General features: G+C 50.9%; 1 protein-coding gene across 1 annotated transcript in view; it reads right to left on the bottom strand.

The window, feature by feature from the left end:
- The window catches only part of WTIP (WT1 interacting protein), a 77,319-nt gene that overhangs the window by 38,164 nt on the left and 18,760 nt on the right, over window positions 1–20,395 (bottom strand). The window contains exon 2 of the mRNA XM_068161663.1: window positions 13,062–13,163. Within this exon, the coding sequence (XP_068017764.1) occupies window positions 13,062–13,163 (102 nt within the window). The remainder of the gene's footprint in view (window positions 1–13,061; window positions 13,164–20,395) is intronic.

Genomic DNA, 20,395 nt, shown 5'->3' with positions numbered 1-20,395 from the left:
TAAATATGGATTGAGTCAGATGCTGCCCACTCAGCACAGGTACAATGAACAGCACCAGCAGGAGTGAGTGGCTGGCTCCTGCATGTGCACTGGCAGAACATGGCTGGGGTGGTGTCCACAACCAAAGCTACTCTGCAGCCTTACCTGCCTTTCAGACTAGGACAAGGAATGAGCTCACCTGGGGCACACCACCCCCCCACTCATGCCAGTGTGATGGGAGCAGGCTGCCCAGCTGAGAGCTCATGCTGCTCTCCATGCAGTCAAGAACTCCTCAGCACTAACTGCAACTGGATTTGGCTACAAGTGCTGGTAAATCTAAAAAGCCCCAGCAGAGGCTGTGGTCAAAGGCAGGATTCTGTCAGTGAATTAGGTATTTATTGGAAGGGTGAAAAAAACCCAACAAACTAATCTGTTTTCTGGCTAAGATCAAATTGAGTTTCTTCCTGTGCTGAGTTTTGAGGGAGAGAGGCAGAGTGGCTGGGAATAAGAGCTGTTCCCTACCTGGGTTAAAACCAAGCTAGAATGTCCTGAGAAGTCCAAGGTCAGGAGAAATCACCCACTGCTGGGAAACAACTCCAGAAAGTGACTTGCAGAAGTCCATTTACAAGAACCAAGCTGCCCATCCTGTAACTGCAAATAAGCACAACATCCATCTGCTGTCAAATGCCAGGGCTCACCAAAGCACTTTCCTTGGTGCCCAAGGACAGCCTCCTGCAGCTATCACTGGCCAGTCCTCCTGGGTCCTGTCATTTCAATGAGAAAAATTTATGGTTGTTTATGTAGGCTCTGTGCCAAGCCTGTTTCTCTGATAAGCTTCTCTGCTGCATTTGTGTCTCACATCCGATTCAGCCCTCTGAATGCTGGAGACAGCATTCCTTGGATACTTAAAATAAATTAGAAACATAACATTGGGCTTGGACGGAGGAATGGGAACGTTACTCACGTGGCCCAGGAACTCAGGGCTCTGGGGAGTGGTGCTGGGAAAGTAGCCTTAAAAATTCTTCCATCAGACCCTGCAGGCAGTGACATATACAATCCTGCAACTGGCCCTGCATCAACTGCAGAGCTGCCCCCCTTGAGCAAGCAGTGCTTTTCCTTCAGCAGCATGCTGCAGCAGCTGCATGGCCTGGCTGCCAGGCACTGCAGCTGTGTCCTCCAGCAAATGCATCTCCTTGTGATACAGCAAGAATTAGTCAATAATTTACATAACTTCTCACTCTGACCTCAGGATCCCCAAATAATTTCCATCTCTGAATGAAATCAGCAGGGGGTCACCCATGTGAGCTAGGTGAGAAGAGTTATCACCAGGTGGACAAAGCCAGATGGGCCAAGGGATCTGCCCCAGGAAGGCTGCAGCAAGAGGGGTAAAGCCCTGTCCTCTGATTCACAAAGCTGATTTACCCCCTGCATGACCACCAACCTAGCAATCCTCTCAGCCAAGCCTTTCTCCCTGTTGCTTGCCAGTAGCCTCTGCCAGAAGGCAGCCTGCAAAGCACACTGCTAAAGGTTGCTGCCACTGCTCCTTTTAAAAATGTGGAGACAAAGTTTAACAAAAACAACAAATCTATTTCGTTTTTCATGTGGGAAGATTCCTTGGAAACAGCTTTGCAAGACCCACAAGAAGAAAAAGCATCCTTAAGGTGAAGAGTGGCAGCAGCTACCTTTGATCTGCAGATTCATTTTCCCTGCAACCCCCTGGCTGCTTGCTGGTGTGGAGTATCAGGGAGTTTTCAGGCCACAGAGACATCTCTCCCTTGAGATAAGCAGTAAACAAGAACTGTTATTAAGGATGAGCTGGTAACCCAGCCTGGGTAGGAGGCAAGGGTGAGGTGCAGAGCAAGAGAGTCCTTTTGTCACATGAGGATAAAGCTAAGAGAAGCAGCAAAACCAGATCACCACTTCCCACCATGTCCTTTGCAAGGACTTCTGTCCTTGTTAGGAAGGGCTGGCAGGGCAGCAGTGAGGGGAGAGAAGTCCTGCCACTGGCTGCACTGTGCTGGCAGGGCAGCACAGACTGAAGTTTCCAGGTCTGCCAAGTGACACAATCTTGCCCCCTTGGTGAGGGGATGATGAGGGTAGCAGTGGGGAAGCCCTCAGACCCTGGGAACATGGGGGCTCAGAAAAAGCCCAAGATGTGTGTAACAAGCCACAAGAGGAAATGACCAGGGCACAGTGGGACTTCAGAGAGTGCCAAGGCAGAGGGGCAAGCTGTTTTCTGGACAAAAAAAGTCCTAAGATCTTTACTGAAGAAATCCACTGTGCTGGTTTGAAAGGAAGGACAAAAGATGCCCAAACAGTCTCAGCTCTTCAGCAGCAGAGCAGGCAGATGCCAGAGCAAACATAGGCAGAAAGAAGGAAGAAGAAAGAGCCAAGGGAGATGGCAGGCTGGTCTTCCCTTCACAGAAGATGCATCAGAGACAAAAACTGCACTTTAATACTCCCAACCCACCAGGAAAACCATCAGGTACTGGCGGCCCACAGCCCACACTTTGGGTCAGGAGAGCAGTAATGGTGAGAGCCTCACATCCAAAGGGCAGCACAAAGGAGAGATGGAGATTCAGCCCAAAGATAGGAGGGTGCCCAGGTGGCACATTCAAAGGGGAGGCTAAACTCCTGAGCATGGATGAACAGGTTTCTGTGTGAGGAATCAATTCCCTGAGACAGGCACTGGGAAAGAAATTATCAGCTGGTTGGAGGAGGATTTACTGAGTGCTGAAGGACAAAACTAATTAACAGGCACATGTGGAGATAGAGCTGATTTATTGCTGAGGAAGTGGTGATGAGCCAGATTAAATTAGAAATTATTTCAGAGAGCCACAGCATCCTGGGGCCCAGTTTTCAGATCAAGGATGTCACCAAAGCTTTGGCTAGGCACGTTACAAAAGACATAGGGATAACATACAGCAGAGAGTCAGTCATTGAAACCCCAGGGAGCCAGCTACCTGCATCTCCTCTCACTCATTTCCTTCACTTTCTTCATTCTCTCGCTCTTCCTTTTTTTCTTTAAGGTAATACTTACAAAATTACAGAACCTGGCAACAGGAAACAGAAACATCTGTTGATAATGTCAGGGACTTGCCTGCAACTCCTCTCTGGATTATCTGGAATTCTTCCCTTTTGAGAGATGAACTCAACAGCAGCCCAAGGGAAGCTTTTCTTTTGGAGAGGCTGAGATGTGTTCCAAGAAAACATTTTAAATAGGCAGAGTGGAAAGCAAGGAAGGGGGGTGGGGGGGAAGAAGAGCAGACCCCTGAGATGTGGGCTTCAGTCTAAGACAATAGAGAGCTGCAGATAGCAGATGCTGATAAGGAAGCAGGGGAATGTTAGCAAATCTTGTTACACTAAACAATAGGTGGCATTCCAAACGCACACGGCTTTGCAGGGAAGTGATTAAGTTCTTTGTGTGTGTTTTTTTTTTACAGAGAAATAAAAAGCAGAGGCAGAAACCTTCTTAATTAGGGTATATTTTTCTTGGTGGTGTTCTTTATGTTGTTTCCAACCCCTGAAAGGATTGCAGGTGCTGGCAGTGATCGGTTTCACATTATGAATACACAAATACTGTGGGAGGAATACATCCCAGGGCAGTCAATCAACACAGAGAAGTTTCTTTCCATCATTAGTTGCCAGGCAATCTCCCCCAATTAAAGTAAGCAAAAGCTGAAATAATTGATAGAAGAATGCAATTAATACCTTCCAGGGAAACAAGGAGACAGAAACAAACCACCAGCCAACTGATGATTGCATGCCCTCTGATAATCAGAATTAGGGAAAGGAAATGTTTTCCATGTCTCTGTTAGCTACCTATCAACCCCTCCCTTCCCTGGCAGCCAGCCTCCAGGCCTACCAACAGGAGCAGTCCTCAGACAGGAGTGGTACTTTGCATTAAGAGCACAACAGCTCAGCTTCAAGCACGTGTATCTTCAAGAGATGACCCCATCAGAGGTGCCCATGGAAGCAAGGCCCAGGACTGGGTCAGACAGAGGAGCCACCCTTAAAAACCCACCACTGTTCACTCCTAGAGCTGAACTCAAGTCATCACTCACAGAACTGAAAGCCTCTCATGACCTAACACCTGGCAGCACTGTCCGTGGGCTGGGCTCTTTATCTGAAGCAAGCACACTGAACAGAGCCCTGCTGGACGTGCAGAGCAATGAAGAGAAACCACTAAATGCCTCCCAAAATATCAACCCCAACTAAATGCATTCTGGAGAAAGAAGAGCTTCCTGTGTCAGCCCCACCTCAACCACTTCTGATTAGCTTTTTCCCACCCCATCCTTTTTTGTGCTTTCTAAAGCCTGCACGTTATCAGACTGGCCATGCATCAAGATAAAGGAAACATTCTTCTGCCAATTGGTACCTGAAGGTACTTGGGTTCCCCCATGGGCTGGCATCCAAGTTTGACTCTCAGTTACCAGCAGACAAGATTACATTCCTGTGCTGAGACTCATTCATGGTTCAGAGCCTTAAGCAAGGTGAAGCCGAACCGTCTGAGGCCAGCTGTCATCTCTACCCTCCAAGTGCCTCGCCAAGACAGCACCTCCCTTCCCAAGAGTTCTGCACTAATGGCTTTGTCTGGGGCTGCAGTTGCAGACATACCTGAAATAGCTTGGAACCATCTGTCTTGCTAGGTGCTAAAATGGAAAGCATGGAGCAGTGTGGGGCGAAGCACAGGCTGAGGTTTCTCCCAGAGAGGCAAGACAGGCAGAGTAGCTCAGGCACAGCTCTGCAGCTTCTCCCAGAGAGGCAGAAGGGCTCAGGCAGAGCTCTGCTAGCAAAGCACAGGCTGTGGCTTCACCCAGAGAGGCAGAAGGACTCAGGCAGAGATCTGCTCTCCTCAGCAGCACCACAAGCCTGCACAACCTGCAGTCCCAGCAGCACAGGCAGCAAACCCTTCCTTTAGCTCCTTGCTAACCCAAGTCCCCCCTCTCCAAACAGCCTGGCTCTTCCTGTGACTCACACCTCACAATGACTGCCCCACAGGCAGTGCATCAGCTCCACTTCTGGCTGGGAAGCACCAAAGGCTCAGGTGGCCACAAATGCAGCCCCAGCGTGGGGTCTGAGCTGGGGATGAGCAAGGACTGCGGTCATGCAAGCTCCAGGCCACAGGGGTCGAGGAGGAATGTTCCCACATGCACAGCACTGAATCACCCGCCAGCTTGTCTTCCCCCTGAGCACCAGGTATTAGCCAATGGCCCTGGCAGGATTACAGACCCCAAATCCCCAAAATTCCAGTCTGCTCCTGCCCGCCAGTATGTGGTTAGAAAACAGCAGAGCACAGCGTGCAAGGACACCGGCTGCCCAGCAGCCTTCCACTGCACACCAGCGCACCCCTCACAGCAGTAGGCATTAGCTCCTCTCCCTGGAGTGCTGAGAAGTGTCCAACAAGGGCCACAAGAATGATCAGAGGACTATATGATACACCCCTGCCATGTGAGGAAAGGCTGAGGGAGCTGGGCTTCAGTCTGTAGAAGAGAAGGCTTAGGGGGAGACCTTATTGCTATGGGCCGGGACACAGAGGGTGGCTACCAAGAAGATGGAGACTCCCTTTTTACAAAGAGTCTCATGGCAAAGCCAAGAGGTGATGGGAGCAATTTACTGCTGGGGAGAGTCCCACTGGGCTCCAGAAGAGCACAGTCAGACGTGGGAATCATCTCCCAAGGAAGTTGTGGATTGCCCTCCATGGGACAGTTTGAAGATTCAGCTTGCAGGGTACTGGGCCAGCTCATTTCAACTAGCCTATCAGCTAGAAAAGTTGGAGCAGATGATCCTTGGGGTCCCCTCCAACCTGGGGTGTGCTCTCACTGGGCTGTGCTCTCCCTGTGCTTCCTTGGTGCTCTCGTGGCTGCACAAAGCAGCGGCAATCAGATGAACAGACACTGAACCTGCAACTGAGTCACCTAAGAGCCACCCACGAGGTACTAAAGAGTTAAAAGCCACTGAGACACAGATTTGTAGCACTGTGCCTAGCAGCTGGAACGCTGCTGGACACACAGAGCAGAGCTCCCAGAGCTGACACTCAATCTTCTTGCGTGCGATGCGAAATTTCACAGAGAATTTCATTTTGGGCTGCAAAAGTGAGAGAGTTTGGGTGCAGGGACTCCTGCCAGCCTTACAAATATGCTGTGGGGACAGAACAAGCAGGAATTGAAAATGAACCTGCCTTTGGGAATTTGGGCAAGTTACAAACTCACCATCTGCTGATAAAAATACACTGAAGGGACACAGCTCCCTTAAGATGTTCTGTGCCTTGCTACCACCAAGAGTAAACAAAGGTTCAATCCAGGGCAGCAAATACGCAGGAGGCCATTCCCAGTGTCCCAAGAGCAACAAGCTGGGACATGAGCAACCTCCTATTAATAGACATCTACATGGAGCAGCACCCGGTGGCTTCAGTCAGAAGGGAGCTGTTGTCTGAGAGGCTTAAGAGGAGGGCAAAGGCAGCTTGTGCCCACAACCATGGCATCAGTTCATCCCTTCCACAGCAGCTGGAGGGCACAGGCTAATTCAAAACTGCTCTTTGTACCTTCAGGGTAACAGTGCCCACTGCTGCAGCTGTCCTCCATGGGCCTTGGAAGATGGCAGTGCAGTCAGCCCCGGCTGTGATCCTCCTCTCAGAGGCTTGCAGCAATGAGCTGGTGAAGTCTGGACAAAGGCTGGCACCGAGGCAGCAGCAGCAGTGCCAGTAGGCAACTGAACTGTGATAGCTTCAGAAGCTGTCCCTTAAACTGCTGTGTGAGACCCCCATGACTGCTCCAGTCTGATCAATAGCTACCAGGTGACAAAACCAAAACCAGATGCATACCTCTGGGATTATAGAGTTTGCTCTGGGCTCCTGATTCATCCTGTGGTGATTTCCTGTGCCTCAAACCCAGTGGCAAAAGTGCAGAGCAAAGACAAATGGCCTGCTCAAACTTTTGCCTTCATGTAAGAGAGCAGAATGTGTTCCTGGGTTTTATGGTGAAACACCTCTCAGCTTTGGGAGCACAGAGACTTCAAACCCTTAGCTCTGCAAAGCTCATTCCCTGCCCATCTCCTACAGCCCCAGAGCAACAAACCAACCAATGATTTATCTTACTGCAGCTCCTGCAATAGCTGCCACTGGATTAACATTTCCAGCCTGAAAAAGATGCTGTAGACAGGCATCATGATCTGCAACTGGAGGCACCTGATAAGTTATCTTCTGTGGTGAGTATCAAATAGAGTCCATTAATTCCTGCACCTGATCACCTGCACTCAGAGCACACAAATTGCCATCACTGCAATCATTCTCCAAGAAATCCTGCCACGCTCTGAAATACTACCAAGAGGAATCAGAGGAGCTTTTCTGGCAGACATTTGTCAGCTCTTGTCTTCCACAAGCAAGATCTGTAGCTGAACTGCTGCCAAAACTAACATTTTACACTTAGCAGAAGGGCCAGCATGTGCTGCTGCCTGCATTCATCTCTGGTAGGCAGGATTCAGCAAAGCATGCCTCCATCTGAGTAATGGAACAGACTTTAGCAGGTCCAAGGCTTTTGCTGAATCAAGGCCTGGAAGAGGCTCCACTGGTGCTAGGGCTGGGAGAGGACTTGAATCTACATTTAGAAGCCATCCTAACAAGCTACAGTTGTTTTCTCTAAGAGATTGTGGATAGAGATCTACACTGAACCACTTGATCCCAGGGAAATCAGATCACTGTGGCTTTCACACTCCCCAAAGAGAATTATCTGACCCCTGAAAAAAGCTGAGGAGCATGGCTTTTTGCAGAAGGCAGGAGGGGTTTACACAGAGACATAACAAAACCTGAGGTGCTGAACTTGCCCAGCTCTGAGAGCAAGGCTCAGCTATCCAAAGGCCACGGGACACACCGGAGGCAGGAATGCAGCGCATGAAATGTGCCTGCCAGCCAGTCTGCCTTTCCCTCCCATTCTTCCTCTGACCTCAGCTCACTGCCAAGATTTCCTGTATTTTGAGGAGATCCTATTTACCTCTGGATCGATTCAGTACTGAGTTTTATCCCAAAGCTGTCAGAACAGGAAGAAATGAAGAAATTGCCTACCTAAGCACTTTACTAAAGGGGACAGAAGTCTCCTGTTTGTTTCTCTCTAAAACATCTTCATCCTTCTGCATTCATGTTCTGAAGAGCTGACCACCCCAAGTGCAGAAGACCCCTGAGAATCCACCCTGGCATCCTCACACCCCTACACTAGCAAGGCTGGAATCCCCACAGAGGTCCCAGAGCATTGGAGAGGGTGGTTTTGGTTTCCCTCTCAGCCACAAGCAAGAGAAACCCTGCAGCAAGGGTGATCTGCAATGGGGGGAGTCGGAAAGGAGGGAGCCCTGGAAGGTGCAGTTCTGCCACACACTGCCCTTGTCACCCTGACAGGTGGCACTTGGCACTGAAACCCAAGCTAAACCCAAAGAATTGCCTAGAAAGGGACTCTGAGTGGGGCAGAATTTGCTGCTAAGGGTCTTTCCCCACTGCCCTGCAGAGCTGCACTTGTCTTTGCTGAGCTGCAAAGGATGAGTGCAGAAACAAGGCCCTGGGAGGCTCCATCACTCATTATCACATTGCAGCCTGAGTGGGCTCCAAACCACAGCTTTTCCCAAGGGTTTGCACTCACTTTCTGTTTGTTTGTTTACTTTTGCTTTAATTGCAGCTGGTTAAATATTGCCCCCCGCCCCAGTCTAAATCAGCTGTCTGCAGGCATAAATCTTTATCTTCTCCAGTTCCTGCCTTTTACCTTTCAGATCTGGTACACTGAAAGTAAGGATGGCAACTGCTGGAGGAGACTTTGGATCATTTTTGGGGGGGGGGAGAGGAAGGAAGAAAGGCAAGCTTACTCAACCTCAGATTTCAAAGCATACATAGAAGCTAGTGCATAGGAGCTGGTTTAGGCAGAGAGCACTGAGGCTCTCCTCTGCTCCCCTGGCAAAGACTGAAGGAGCATTAGCCTGTGTGCTGTGGCCTCTTGCCTAACAAAGGTCATTCATGAGCACCCAGCTACCTATGCACTGAATCTAAAAGCTTGCCTCATCTTAAAACATTTTCCAAGGGGACATTTGGTCTTAATTTGAAAACAAAGAGCAGAGAATATGCCACTTCTCTTGCTATTTTGTCCCAGCAGTTAATCATCCCCATTGTACAAGAATTGTCTTTGATTTCCTGTTTGAATTGAGCCAGGGCAGCCTCCAGAGCAGCTCTCCCTTGTGTTTGTCTCCAGTGCACACGAGATTGCTTTCTGACCATGCTTGATGGCAAAACTGTTTACAAACTCCAGCCATGTGTCCCTCCCATCACTTCTCACATCTAAACCACACTGGGCTCTCACAATCAGCTTTTCTCCAGCCTTCAACCATCTATGCAGCTCTTCCCAGACCCTCTCCAATTTCTCCTCCCCTCTCTAAAGGGGGGCACCCAAACCAGAGCATGGAATTTTTACCTAGGTCCCACCAACGTGACACTGAAGGTAAGAGTAAATCCCTGTTCAGAAACTGCAGCACTGCTAGAAGTTTCCACTTCATTGCTTGTACAAGAGGCCCTGTAACACCTTTGCAACAGCATGTTCCCAAAGATGGGACCTGCACAGCTCATTCCCAACATCTGGACCTACTGGCACTGTCTTGAATCATTCTGATCCTCCCAAGGCCAGCACAGCCTCAAATCAAGTGAGATACCAAAGACTTCAAGAAACTCCCCCAGCTATGCTCATTTTCACACTGTTTTGGAGCCCAGTTGAGAAGAGCTCTGCTTTAGACTCACAGTGGCATGCAGCTGAACCTAAGCTTTGACCAAGTGTTCCACCCATGCTCCAGCACCACTGCCACATCAGCAGCACATCCACCTTTTTGGTGCCCAACATCAGTACATCCCCACACCTTGCCCCTTTGATGAGGTAGCATCAGAGGTTGCAGATAGGGAAACCCAAGCCCTTCTTCCTTGTGAAACATGCCAGCAGGTGCTAGCTGGGCCCTGCAGCCCAAGAGCAGAAGCTGAGGAGCCAGCTTGGGGCAGTGTCTCCTCATGCATGTGTGTGCCTGAGGGCAGGCTGTGTGAATCACAGCATTCCTCTGGCACTGCGGGCTGGGGCAGTGCCCGCTGCAGCAGGCACGTCTGGAGCTGCCCTGTGGCAGAGCTACACTGGCCACACACCTCACCACAGCACTCGGGAAAGCTGCCTGGCCTTCTGAATAATTAAGCTGGGCTTGTATTTTGCTGTTAAAATACATTGTCTGCCCCTTAGATGTTCTCCTGAGGAACAGAGGGAGCAGTGTGCAGACCCCCAGTGCGCAGCCCGACCACTTATAGTTTCATAGTTTCATAGTTTCATTCAGGGTTGGAAGGGACCACAAGGATCATCTAGTTCCAACCCCCCTGCCATGGGCAGGGACACCCCACACTAGATCAGGCTGGCCAGAGCCTCATCCAGCCTGCTCTTAAACACCCCCAGGGACGGGGCCTCGACCACCTCCCTGGACAACCCATTCCAGGGTTTCACCACTCTCAGCAAGTTTGCAGATGACACAAAGTTAGGGGCAGATGTTAGTCAGTTAGAGGGTAGAAAGGCTCTGCAGAGGGACCTCGACCGACTGGACAGATGGGCAGAGTCCAATGGGATGGCTTTCAACAAGTCCAAGTGCCGAGTGCTGCACTTTGGCTATGGCAATCCCATGCAGAGCTATAGGCTGGGGTCGGAGTGGCTGGAGAGCTCCCAGACAGAGAGGGACCTGGGTGTGCTGATCGACAGCCACCTGAATATGAGCCAGCAGTGTGCTCAGGTGGCCAGGAGGGCCAATAGCATTCTGGCCTGCATTAGGAATAGTGTGGCCAGCAGGAGCAGGGAGGTCATAGTGCCCCTGTACTCTGCTCTGGTTAGGCCGCACCTTGAGTACTGTGTCCAGTTCTGGGCTCCTCAGTTTAAGAAGGACATTGAGACACTTGAGCGTGTCCAGAGAAGGGCAACAAGGCTGGTGAGAGGCCTTGAACACAAGCCCTATGAGGAGAGGCTGAGGGAGCTGGGATTGTTTAGCCTGGAGAAGAGGAGGCTCAGGGGTGACCTTATTGCCCTCTACAACTACCTGAAGGGTGGTTGTAGCCAGGAAGGGGTTGGTCTCTTCTCCCAGGCAACCAGCACCAGAACAAGAGGACACAGTCTCAAGCTGCGCCAGGGGAGGTTCAGACTCGAGGTGAGGAGGAAGTTCTTCACCGAGCGAGTCATTCGGCATTGGAATGGGTTGCCCAGGGAGGTGGTTGAGTCATCGACCCTGGAGGCGTTCAAGGGGAGATTGGACGTGGCACTTGGTGCCATGGTCTAGTCATGGGGTCTGCGGTGTCAGGTTGGACTCGATGATCCTCGAGGTCCTTTCCAACCTAAGTGATACTGTGATACTGTGATACTGTGATCATCCTCCTGGCCCTTCTCTGGACACCTTCCAGCACCTCCACATCCCTCTTGTAATAGGGGCTCCAGAACTGGACACAGTACTCCAGGTGGGGTCTCACCAGGGCTGAAACCCCTCCAGCTCCAGCCCAGTGAAGGAGCTGGGATTCAGCCCTGCAATTAGGTGAGGCTGGCGTTGGCAGGGGGTGGGGAGACATCAACCAAGATCAGATTTTGTAATCCTCTGCTAAGCAGGATGCTGCTCACTTCCAGAGACAACAGAACAGCTACTTATGCACTGTCAGACCTGAGCAACGCCAAGAGTGATCCCTGAAGGGCTGAGAGGAGTTTGCTCTGCTAGAGTGCAGAAGGACCTATAAAGGTCATGAAACTCCACGTTCAGGTTGCAGGTTGCTCTAAAGCAGTACTGACCTGTACAGATCACAGGAGAAGGGCCATTTCTTTCACAGGTGAACTTCACAATCATCTTTTCATTATCAGCTTATTTGGTTCCGTGCCAACCACCTTTGACTCTTCATCTAATCCTTAATTAATCCTTTTTATAAGCAACTGACACCTGACATGCTCTGCTCAGAGTGACTCTTTCACCATGTACATGTACCACGAGAGCTGCAACATGCAGTTCATGGTTTAGTATCTCAGGGACTCATATTTTAATAGCTTAGGGACCTAAAGATATGTAAGGGGACAGCAAGAAAAGAAATCACAGAGTTCACAGTCATAGAATGGTTTGGGTTGGAAGGGACCTTCAAGATCATCCAGTTCCACCCCCCTGCCATGGGCAGGAACACCTCCCACCAGCCCAGGCTGCTCAAGGCCTCATCCAGCCTGGCCTAGAACACCTCCAGAGAGGGGGCATCCATGACCTCCCTGGGCAACCTGTTCCAGTGTTTCCCCACCCTCAATGTCAAGAATTTCTTCTTAATCTCCAGTCTAAACCTCCCCTCCTCCATCTTCAATCCATTTACCCATGTCCTCTCACTACAAGTCCTTGGGAGAAGTCCCTTCCCAGCTTTCTTGAAGGCCCCCTTTGGGTGCTGGAAGGCTGCTCTAAGGTCTCCCTGGAGCCTTCTCTTCTCCAGGCTGAACAGCCCCAACTCTCCCAGCTTCTCTCTGCAGCAGAGGTTCTCCAGCCCTCTGATCATCTTTGTGGGTTTCTCTGGACCCACTCCAGCAGCTCCAGGTCCTTCTTACGCTGGGGGCACCAGAACAGGACACAATGCTCCAGGTGAGATCCCACCAGAGCAGAACAAAGAAGAGGGGCAAATTCTCTCCCTCATCCTGCTGGTCACACTGCTTTTGATGCTCATGGAGAGCTTCTCATCAACCAACACCCAGTCTCAACCCACTCTGCATCCAGCCTGAATTTGTGCCTGGGGCTGGCCTGACCCAGATGCAATACCTTGCACTTTGCCTTGCTGAACCTCATGCAGTGGGCACTGATTGAAGCCAGTTTTAGGTGCTGCCCTTAAAACAACCAATAACTACTATTCTGGGCTGCTGCTTGGGAAAACACCATTGAATACTGACAGCTGGCAAGTAAAAAGCAGCTTTTGAAGCTGGACCTTGTGTGTGCCTCAGAAAGCAGGCAAAATGAGTCTCCCTTTGCACACTGGTTGCTAGAGGAGTAAGTATTACACAAGGAAGCCACTTACTGAGGCTAGGGTAGAGGTGACTTACCACAAGAGCAGCAGGTGAAGCAGTTGGTATGGTAGAGGTTGCCCATTGCTTGGCAAGCCTGGCTCGCTCCATACACACCTTTGCCACATTTTATACAAATACCTACAAAGCAGAAAAAGAATGGAAGTTAGAACCCTCTGCAGCTCCCCAAGCAGCTCCAGGTGGTTGGCTGATAACACTCACAGTATCCCCACCAGCTCCTAAACCGAAGAGCTCCTCGCTCTGAACAGATTCAAGTACCCAAGACAGCAGCATGCATGGAAGCTAAGGCCCCCAAAAGGGGCAGGGGAAGCCTCTGCTGCTGTTTCAGTGCATGGAGGCTGAGGCTGGCTGAAGACAGACCCAGGGGAGGCAGGTGCAGCAAGAGAGGGCACACAACCCAGAGACTCCCTGGGAGTAACTCAGCTCGCTCAAGGAGTAAGTTAGCAAGACCTTCACAACTCAGTGCTCCACCAGACTCCAGTCAGTAGTCACCAATAAACCAACAATTCAGCCCTAGCCCAAAGGACTTCTCTTTGCCCCTCTCCAGCATGGCAGTGGCAAGAGCACTGGTGTGTGGTGAAAGCCTTGCAGTGCTGGGCAAACAGGGCTGTCAGTCACAGCTCATCACCGCCACCAAAAGCAGCAGGCAACCTCATCAACATAACCTGGCACTTTAGGAAACAGAAGAGTGAGCCACCAGCTCCCTGGGCAGCCTCCCCCAGTGCCTGACAACCCCTTCTGGGAAGAATTTTTTCTGAACATCCAACCTGAACCTCCCTCAGCACAACTTGAGGCCATTTCCCCTTCTCTGACTCTTCTCCAATACTAAACCTGATTTCAGTGTTTCAGTGAAGCAGGAGCCATGCTGCTATAACCAGACACCAATGTCCCCAGCTGTGGTGCAAACGAGCTGCCAGCTGGACCCAGCAGTTGATTGCAAACAGAGAGTTAGAATTCGGGTCCTTAGGCTAGCTGGGTTCTGACAGGGGAAAGGAATTCCAGAAACTGTTGCCTTATCCAAGGCTGCTACATCTGTGTCTTCATTTGTAACCAAAGGTTGTGGAAAAGCTCTGCTATTTGCCACCAGTTAATGGTTAGCTGCTGCTGACAGATGGTTATTGACTCCTGTGGACACTGTGATCAGAAGCGATGTAAGCAGCTACAGGAGCTGCTCCCACCACCTGCTCTCTGCCTCATCACTCCACAAGCTCTGCTGTAAGTGGTCCCTCCTGGCCCTTGGGCAGGAGAGGCTGCATGCACAGCAGAGACCACGGGGTCACATCTGAAATAAGCAATCTCTTGCTTCAGCATCAGATGGCCACACAGCCAGGAAAAACAGTTCTTTTGGAGCTGCCCAGCTACCCACACCCTTCGTGCCAACCATGGACCTGGGCCTGGCAGCTGTTGATTGCCTGACTGTGAGGTTAGGCTGAGACATCTCTCTACCTGTTCCCACTTACACTGAATGCTACCCAAGTATGAGCAGACATCCACGGTCTGCAGCTCTCTGGCATTTCTGTCTGTGAGCTTTCATGCACAAATCTCCTACAGCCATGAACCACTTTGACAAATGAAGTTATTGCCTCATTTCTTTGCCCTTGCTCCACTGATCCATCAGAAGCAGAGGAAGGATTTATGGTGGATGCTAAACTTGCACTAGCCTCTCCAGCAAGTGATTCATTAGGAGCAGCTGCCTGTTAGCTGGTTTTCTCTAGGAGACTAGTCATTAACTGCAGGAAGGAATGAGCACAGAGATGATGAGCACATGTGTACCTCCCGAGAGCTGCAGCTGTGGTGGGGCTCTGCTGTGAGCTCATAACTGCCCAGCATTTCAGCTCTGCTTTTCCACCAGTTACAGGGCTGTGCAGGTCTGGGTTTCCACCCAATCACAACCCAGACTGCACACTGAAAGCTTTTGAAGGCCTTGACATAGCAGCTACAGCACTCCTTTCCCTCCCCCCATCCCAGATTTAACTCCCAAGCTTGTTAAAGCACCTATGAAGAATGTTCTGCTGCAAAGCACTGTGTCTCCTTTCTGCCACTTCTCCTGACATGACTTCATACCAATTATCTCAGCCTTCATGCAACTCCTTGCCCCTCCTGACATCTCTGTTCCAAGCATCCAGCTGTACCTCCAGCTCCTCACCATCCTTGGAGGTGTTCAAGGAACACGTGGCTGTGGCACTCTGGCACACAGCTCAGTGGCCATGGTGGGCTTAGATTGATGGTTGGACTCAATGATCTTTGAGGTCCTTTCCAATCCAAACAAGTCTGTGATTCTGTAGCTGTTGCACTTGCACCCAAGTCATCAGCTCTGCTACAGATCTGGGGTCTCTCTTTAGCTACTAAAAAGTGCTTCAAGATGTTGCACACACCCAAGGTTTGCATAGAGGTTGGCTGAGTGAGAGCACAGCATCACAGCATTCCTGTGAGTAGAGTCTGAACAAACACACTCTGTGGACCATGGCAAAAGAGCACCAATAAAAACACCACTAGAAAGAGGAGGAGCACCCAGAGACTCCCTGCTAGATGCTAGCTGCAGCACACTGCCAGCACTCCTCACACCTGTGACCAGTCCACTACACTGAGCTGGGCTGTGCTAGTCAGAAGAGCATCCCTGGACACAGATTCACAGACTGCATTAGGTTGGAAAGGACCCTCACAGGTCATCTTGTCCAACTCCCCTGCAGGCAGCAGGGACACCTCCAACTGCAGCAGGCTGCCTGGGGCCACACTGAGTCTGACAGACAACCACCTTTGGGCCAGGCTTTGTCCTCAGACACACACGGAGCTCAGCCTGTGCCTAATGCCATCCTCACTTAAGCTGAAATCAAGGATTTAGACAAATGCAAGAAAAATGGTACCATCTGGCCCCTCAAGTTCAGTGCACAGCAGCTGTGTGAGTCAGAGGGAGGATCTGGCTATCCCCTCCTTGACAGCAGGCCACGGCTTGGGGATGAGCTGAGCTTTACTGTCTGACAGCCACACCGTATCTCCAGGATAACTGCTACATGCTGCCTGCAGTAGGAAACAACCAAGCCCTGTCATCAAGAGTTATGGTAAAGCTAAAATTAACAACTAACACATGGCACAGATGACTCCCTCCCTGCCTCTGCAGCTCTGTTTGTGCTGTAGTGCCGGGAAAGGGCGGTGAACGCCGTGCTGGGCTACTGCAGAATCCCCTTCTCGCCTCTCAGACAGCAAAAGCCTACCCTTGCCTGCATCCTCATCAAGCTTTTCCACACCTGTGGCCTTGCAAAGGCACAGGGGCAGGGAAAGGAAAACCCAGAGCCATCAAGTGGGCAGAACAAAGGAGGAGGGAAGCCTTAACTCAGCTCAAGAAATCCAACTGCAGCCAGCTACAGGAGCGTGAGAGGGGCCGCAGCAGATGCCTGCAGGTGTCAATGGCTGGAGAGGTCTTCCCCTGTGGGCTGCAGTGCCTGGAGCCAGTGAGCTCAGCCTGCTCAGGTTGCACAGGGTGCTGCTGCTACTTCTTAAAGAAACAAAGTCTGCTAAGAAGCTGGGTAAACAGTGCAGCATCAGAGCTGCCCTCAGCCACACCACTGCCGCAGCAGTACCTGCCCAGGCTGACAGCAGCTACTGCCCAGATGTCCTGGACCACAGCAACTTGGATGCTGAGAGGTGACCTCAGGCAAGAAAAATGCTCCCTCCCTTCCAGCAGCCACAGGAGAAGGGATCTTCCAACACACGTCAGCTCCGAGACAGAGAGAAGAAATAAGGCACCTAACAGGACAGAGCCTCTTCCCAGCAGCCAGGCAGGAGCCTGGGAAGCAGCCTGGGAAAGCCTCCTGGTCCTTGCCACAGCTGGGAGGGACCTAACCTCATCTGGTAACACAGCTATGGCTTGCAAGTACCCACACACCCCCTGCAGCAGCCATGCTTGAGGTGGGAGGAGGCTGAGACGGAGGAAGACAGATCACAACACCTAACAGATCCCAGCTGAAGCAAAGCAAAGCCAGGAAACAGGCTGTGCACCAGGAATTGATAAATCTCACTGATCTTGCCCCCAACCCTCCTTTCTTCCCCAAAGAAAGAAGGGAAAAATCCCACTGATAGAGTATTCAGGCCCTTGAGATGCAGACCTGCTGACTTACACAGGTCTCCCTCACTCCTGCTGCCTCCTACAGCAGGCTTCACTCCATGAACGCAAAGGCCTGAGCCAGGAGGGATGCATGTAGGGAACTACTCAGAAAAAACCAACTTTGAGATTAATTTACCTTTGGTTACAAATGCAGCAAAGGTCACATTCACTGCAAGTTTTGTAGAAGCAAGTTTTAGGTTCTGGCTCCAGTTCCTGGAATCACTTTCATTACCTCCACTCTGCCTATTGCTTAACAAGGCTGCGGCTCGCAGGACAAAGCCGCTGAGAGAGGTCATGGTCATGGAGGGAGGCACTGGGAGCAGTTCCAGGAATGACAGTGCTGATCAGGACACAGGAGCTGAGCTTTACCTCCCTGAGAGATCAGTGTTGTCAGCAGGGCTTGCCCTCAGTCTCTCCCCACTTGCTTTGGCTCATTCTCTCAGGAGCCTTCCAGAGTTTCAAATGCAGGGCAAGGGCAGAAACTGGGAACGTAGAAGGCTGTAGAAACAACTCTCCATCCACCCACCCCAACCCCATATTTTAGCAGCTCCGAGCCCAGGGCATGTCTGTGGTGGTGAATTAAGCCCCAGCAGTTCCCAGGTCAGCACTGCAGGGTGGGAGATGCCATGGGAGCTGGTATCAGCTCTGATTAGCAGCTGCTAGGCACTGGGAGGCTTTTGTTACCGGTTAGAAGGGATCCACCCCATGGACATGGCGAAGGCACGAAGCTAGCACACAACTGCTCCTTGCTTCATACAGTATGTGAAATCGCTGCTCTGAACCATGAAATTACTGCCACTATCTGCAGAGAGCTGGCCCTGCCTGTGCCTCTGCACAGCTTCCCTTTGTGCGGCTGGGGACGGCACAGGGCATGCCACAGGCCCTTTGTTCCGCGCCCTGTTTTAGTTACGCTGACGCCTGCTTTGCAAATATTCATTCATTTCTCTGCTCCTTCACTCACTGCATGGCAGCTCCAGGATGATTTATACTTCTTGCTTGGCATTTATAGAGAGATCTTTTGCTACTGAGGCAATGAGCTGGAAGACTGAGTCCTTGTGGCTGCTCCATCGTCTGTGCCGTTCTGTGCTGCTTTGTCTGCGACTCAGAGCTGCAGCTGACTGCTCCAGGTTCATGCTCAAGTTGACAACATAGCACAAGGGCACTTGCAAATAACTTTAGCAGCTGCATTACTGTCCAAACATAAGACAGAGGATAATTCTGCTTCTGAAAGCGCCTTGTGATTACTGAGATTACCTGCCCAGTGAGGAGAGGCTGAGAGGGCTCGGGTTGTTCAGCCGGGACAAGAGAAGGCTTAGGGGAGACCTTATTGCCATGGATGAGGACATAAAGTGTGGCTACCAGGAGGATGGAGACTCCTCTTTGACAAGGAGTGCCATGGCAAAGACAAGAGGTGATGGGGACAAGTTACTGCTGGGGAGATTCCCACTGGACTCCAGAGGAAAATGTTTCCCCATGAGCACAGTCAGACCTTGAAGTCATCTCCCAAGAGAAGCAGTGGAGTCCCCTCCATTGGGCATTTGAAGCCTCAGCTTGCCAGGGCACTGGGCCAGCTCACTGCAACTCCGCTATCACCTGGAAAGGTTGGAGCAGATGAGATGTTTAAAGCTTGCTCCTCCGCTCCTTTCCTCTGTGCTTACCAGTGCCGCACACCACCAAAGGCGTGCTGCACACTGCAGTCTCCTGTACCAGCAGCAGTGCTCACACTACAGAACCAGCACACCCCACTGCACACACCACCCCCTCTTCCAGTTTCAGCTTTCTCAGTTGTCTTTAGCAAACCATCGAGCTCCCCTGCGCCTTGCCTCTCTTCTGTATGACATGGGAGCCACTGACACCTGTGTGATCTTCGGGGAAAAGCTGCTGAGATGACGCAGAGAGACAAAATCACTTTACATGCTTCACCTTGGGGAAAAAAAGCTCTGCCAGCCAGGTGACAAAGTGATATTGACAGCATGAACAATGCAGCCCAAACACCCTGAACTCCACAGCATGTCAGAGCTGAAAGCATCAGCGGCACAGACGTCAAGCTGGAGGCTTTTCATTACGCTCTCCCGACGCCGCACCTATGAGTCACCACTCTAATATATGGCAGAAGAAAGGTCATATATTACAGCTGCCTTCCTTGACATGTTTAAAATGGGTTCATGATTCAACACGGAGACGTAGCCTAAAAGTTTCCAGGTGCACTTTTCTGCTTTCTTAGATAGTGGGTTTATTTCCAGAACAAGCATGAGTCTGGAAAAGGAAGGGCATGATGCAGCCACGCTGGGTTACAAAGCCACAGCTCCTGCCACAAAGCACAACCCAAGGGCTACACACCCATAGAACCCCCCTGTTTCCACCACCCACTCCACAGAAGCTTGAGGAGTGCAGATTTAGGCTGGAGATTAGGAAGAAATTCTTGACAGTGAGGATGGGGAGAAGTGGAACAGGTTGCCCAGGGAGGTTGTGGATGCCCTTTCCCTGTAGGTGTTCAAGGCCAGACTGGATGAAGCCTTGAGCAGCCTGGGCTGGTGGGAAGCATCCCTGCTCATGGCAGATGATCTTCAAGGTTTCTTCCAACCCAAACCATTTTGTGAACCTATAAAAAAGTGTCAGCAGTGCTCTAGATCTCACCTGCTGCAGGGAGGTTCCCTTATCAAGGCCAGAAGTATCAACAGGTTTTTGCTCAAACAAAAGCATGCAGCTGGGTAGGCATTCCAGTCAGAAAGACTGAACTGTTTGCCTAAGGAAAGCTGAAATGACTTCAGAACCTGTTGCCTCAGCCCTCTCAGCCAGGTGGTTTTTCAGTCACTGCCAGTCAAGTGACTCCAGGATGCTTTGAGAACATGTGGAGGAGGAACATACCTTCCTGTAAGGACATCTTGCAGGATCTCATCCACCTTCAGCTCATGGAAGATTTTAGTTCTAAAGCACCTACCCTGGCAAGCTTCATTTTCCCTGCCTTGGCTGCAGTGAAATGCTGAGCTCAGGGAAGTGCTCGGTGCTAGTGCAAACAGCCACACTCATCTGCTCCAGCAGGACAGGAAGGCTCTCAGACTGCAAGCAAAGCCTGTCCTGACCTAGCAAGCTGAAAACCCTTGGGACAGCTGGTCAGACCCAGCACTGCCATGTAAACAGGATATTCTAATTTTGCCTCCTCCAGCTCCAGCAAACAGTAACACCAAATGCTCTGTATGCAGCCTCATTTCCTTCCTATGGATCCAGCTAAGGAAAGGAGAAGCAGAAC

This window comes from Melanerpes formicivorus, unplaced genomic scaffold (assembly GCF_026170545.1).
Source record: "Melanerpes formicivorus ecotype bairdi unplaced genomic scaffold, bMelFor1.0.p_v2 SCAF_59, whole genome shotgun sequence".
NCBI classification, from domain to species: Eukaryota; Metazoa; Chordata; class Aves; order Piciformes; family Picidae; genus Melanerpes; species Melanerpes formicivorus.
This window is presented reverse-complemented; position numbering and strand designations above follow the sequence as displayed.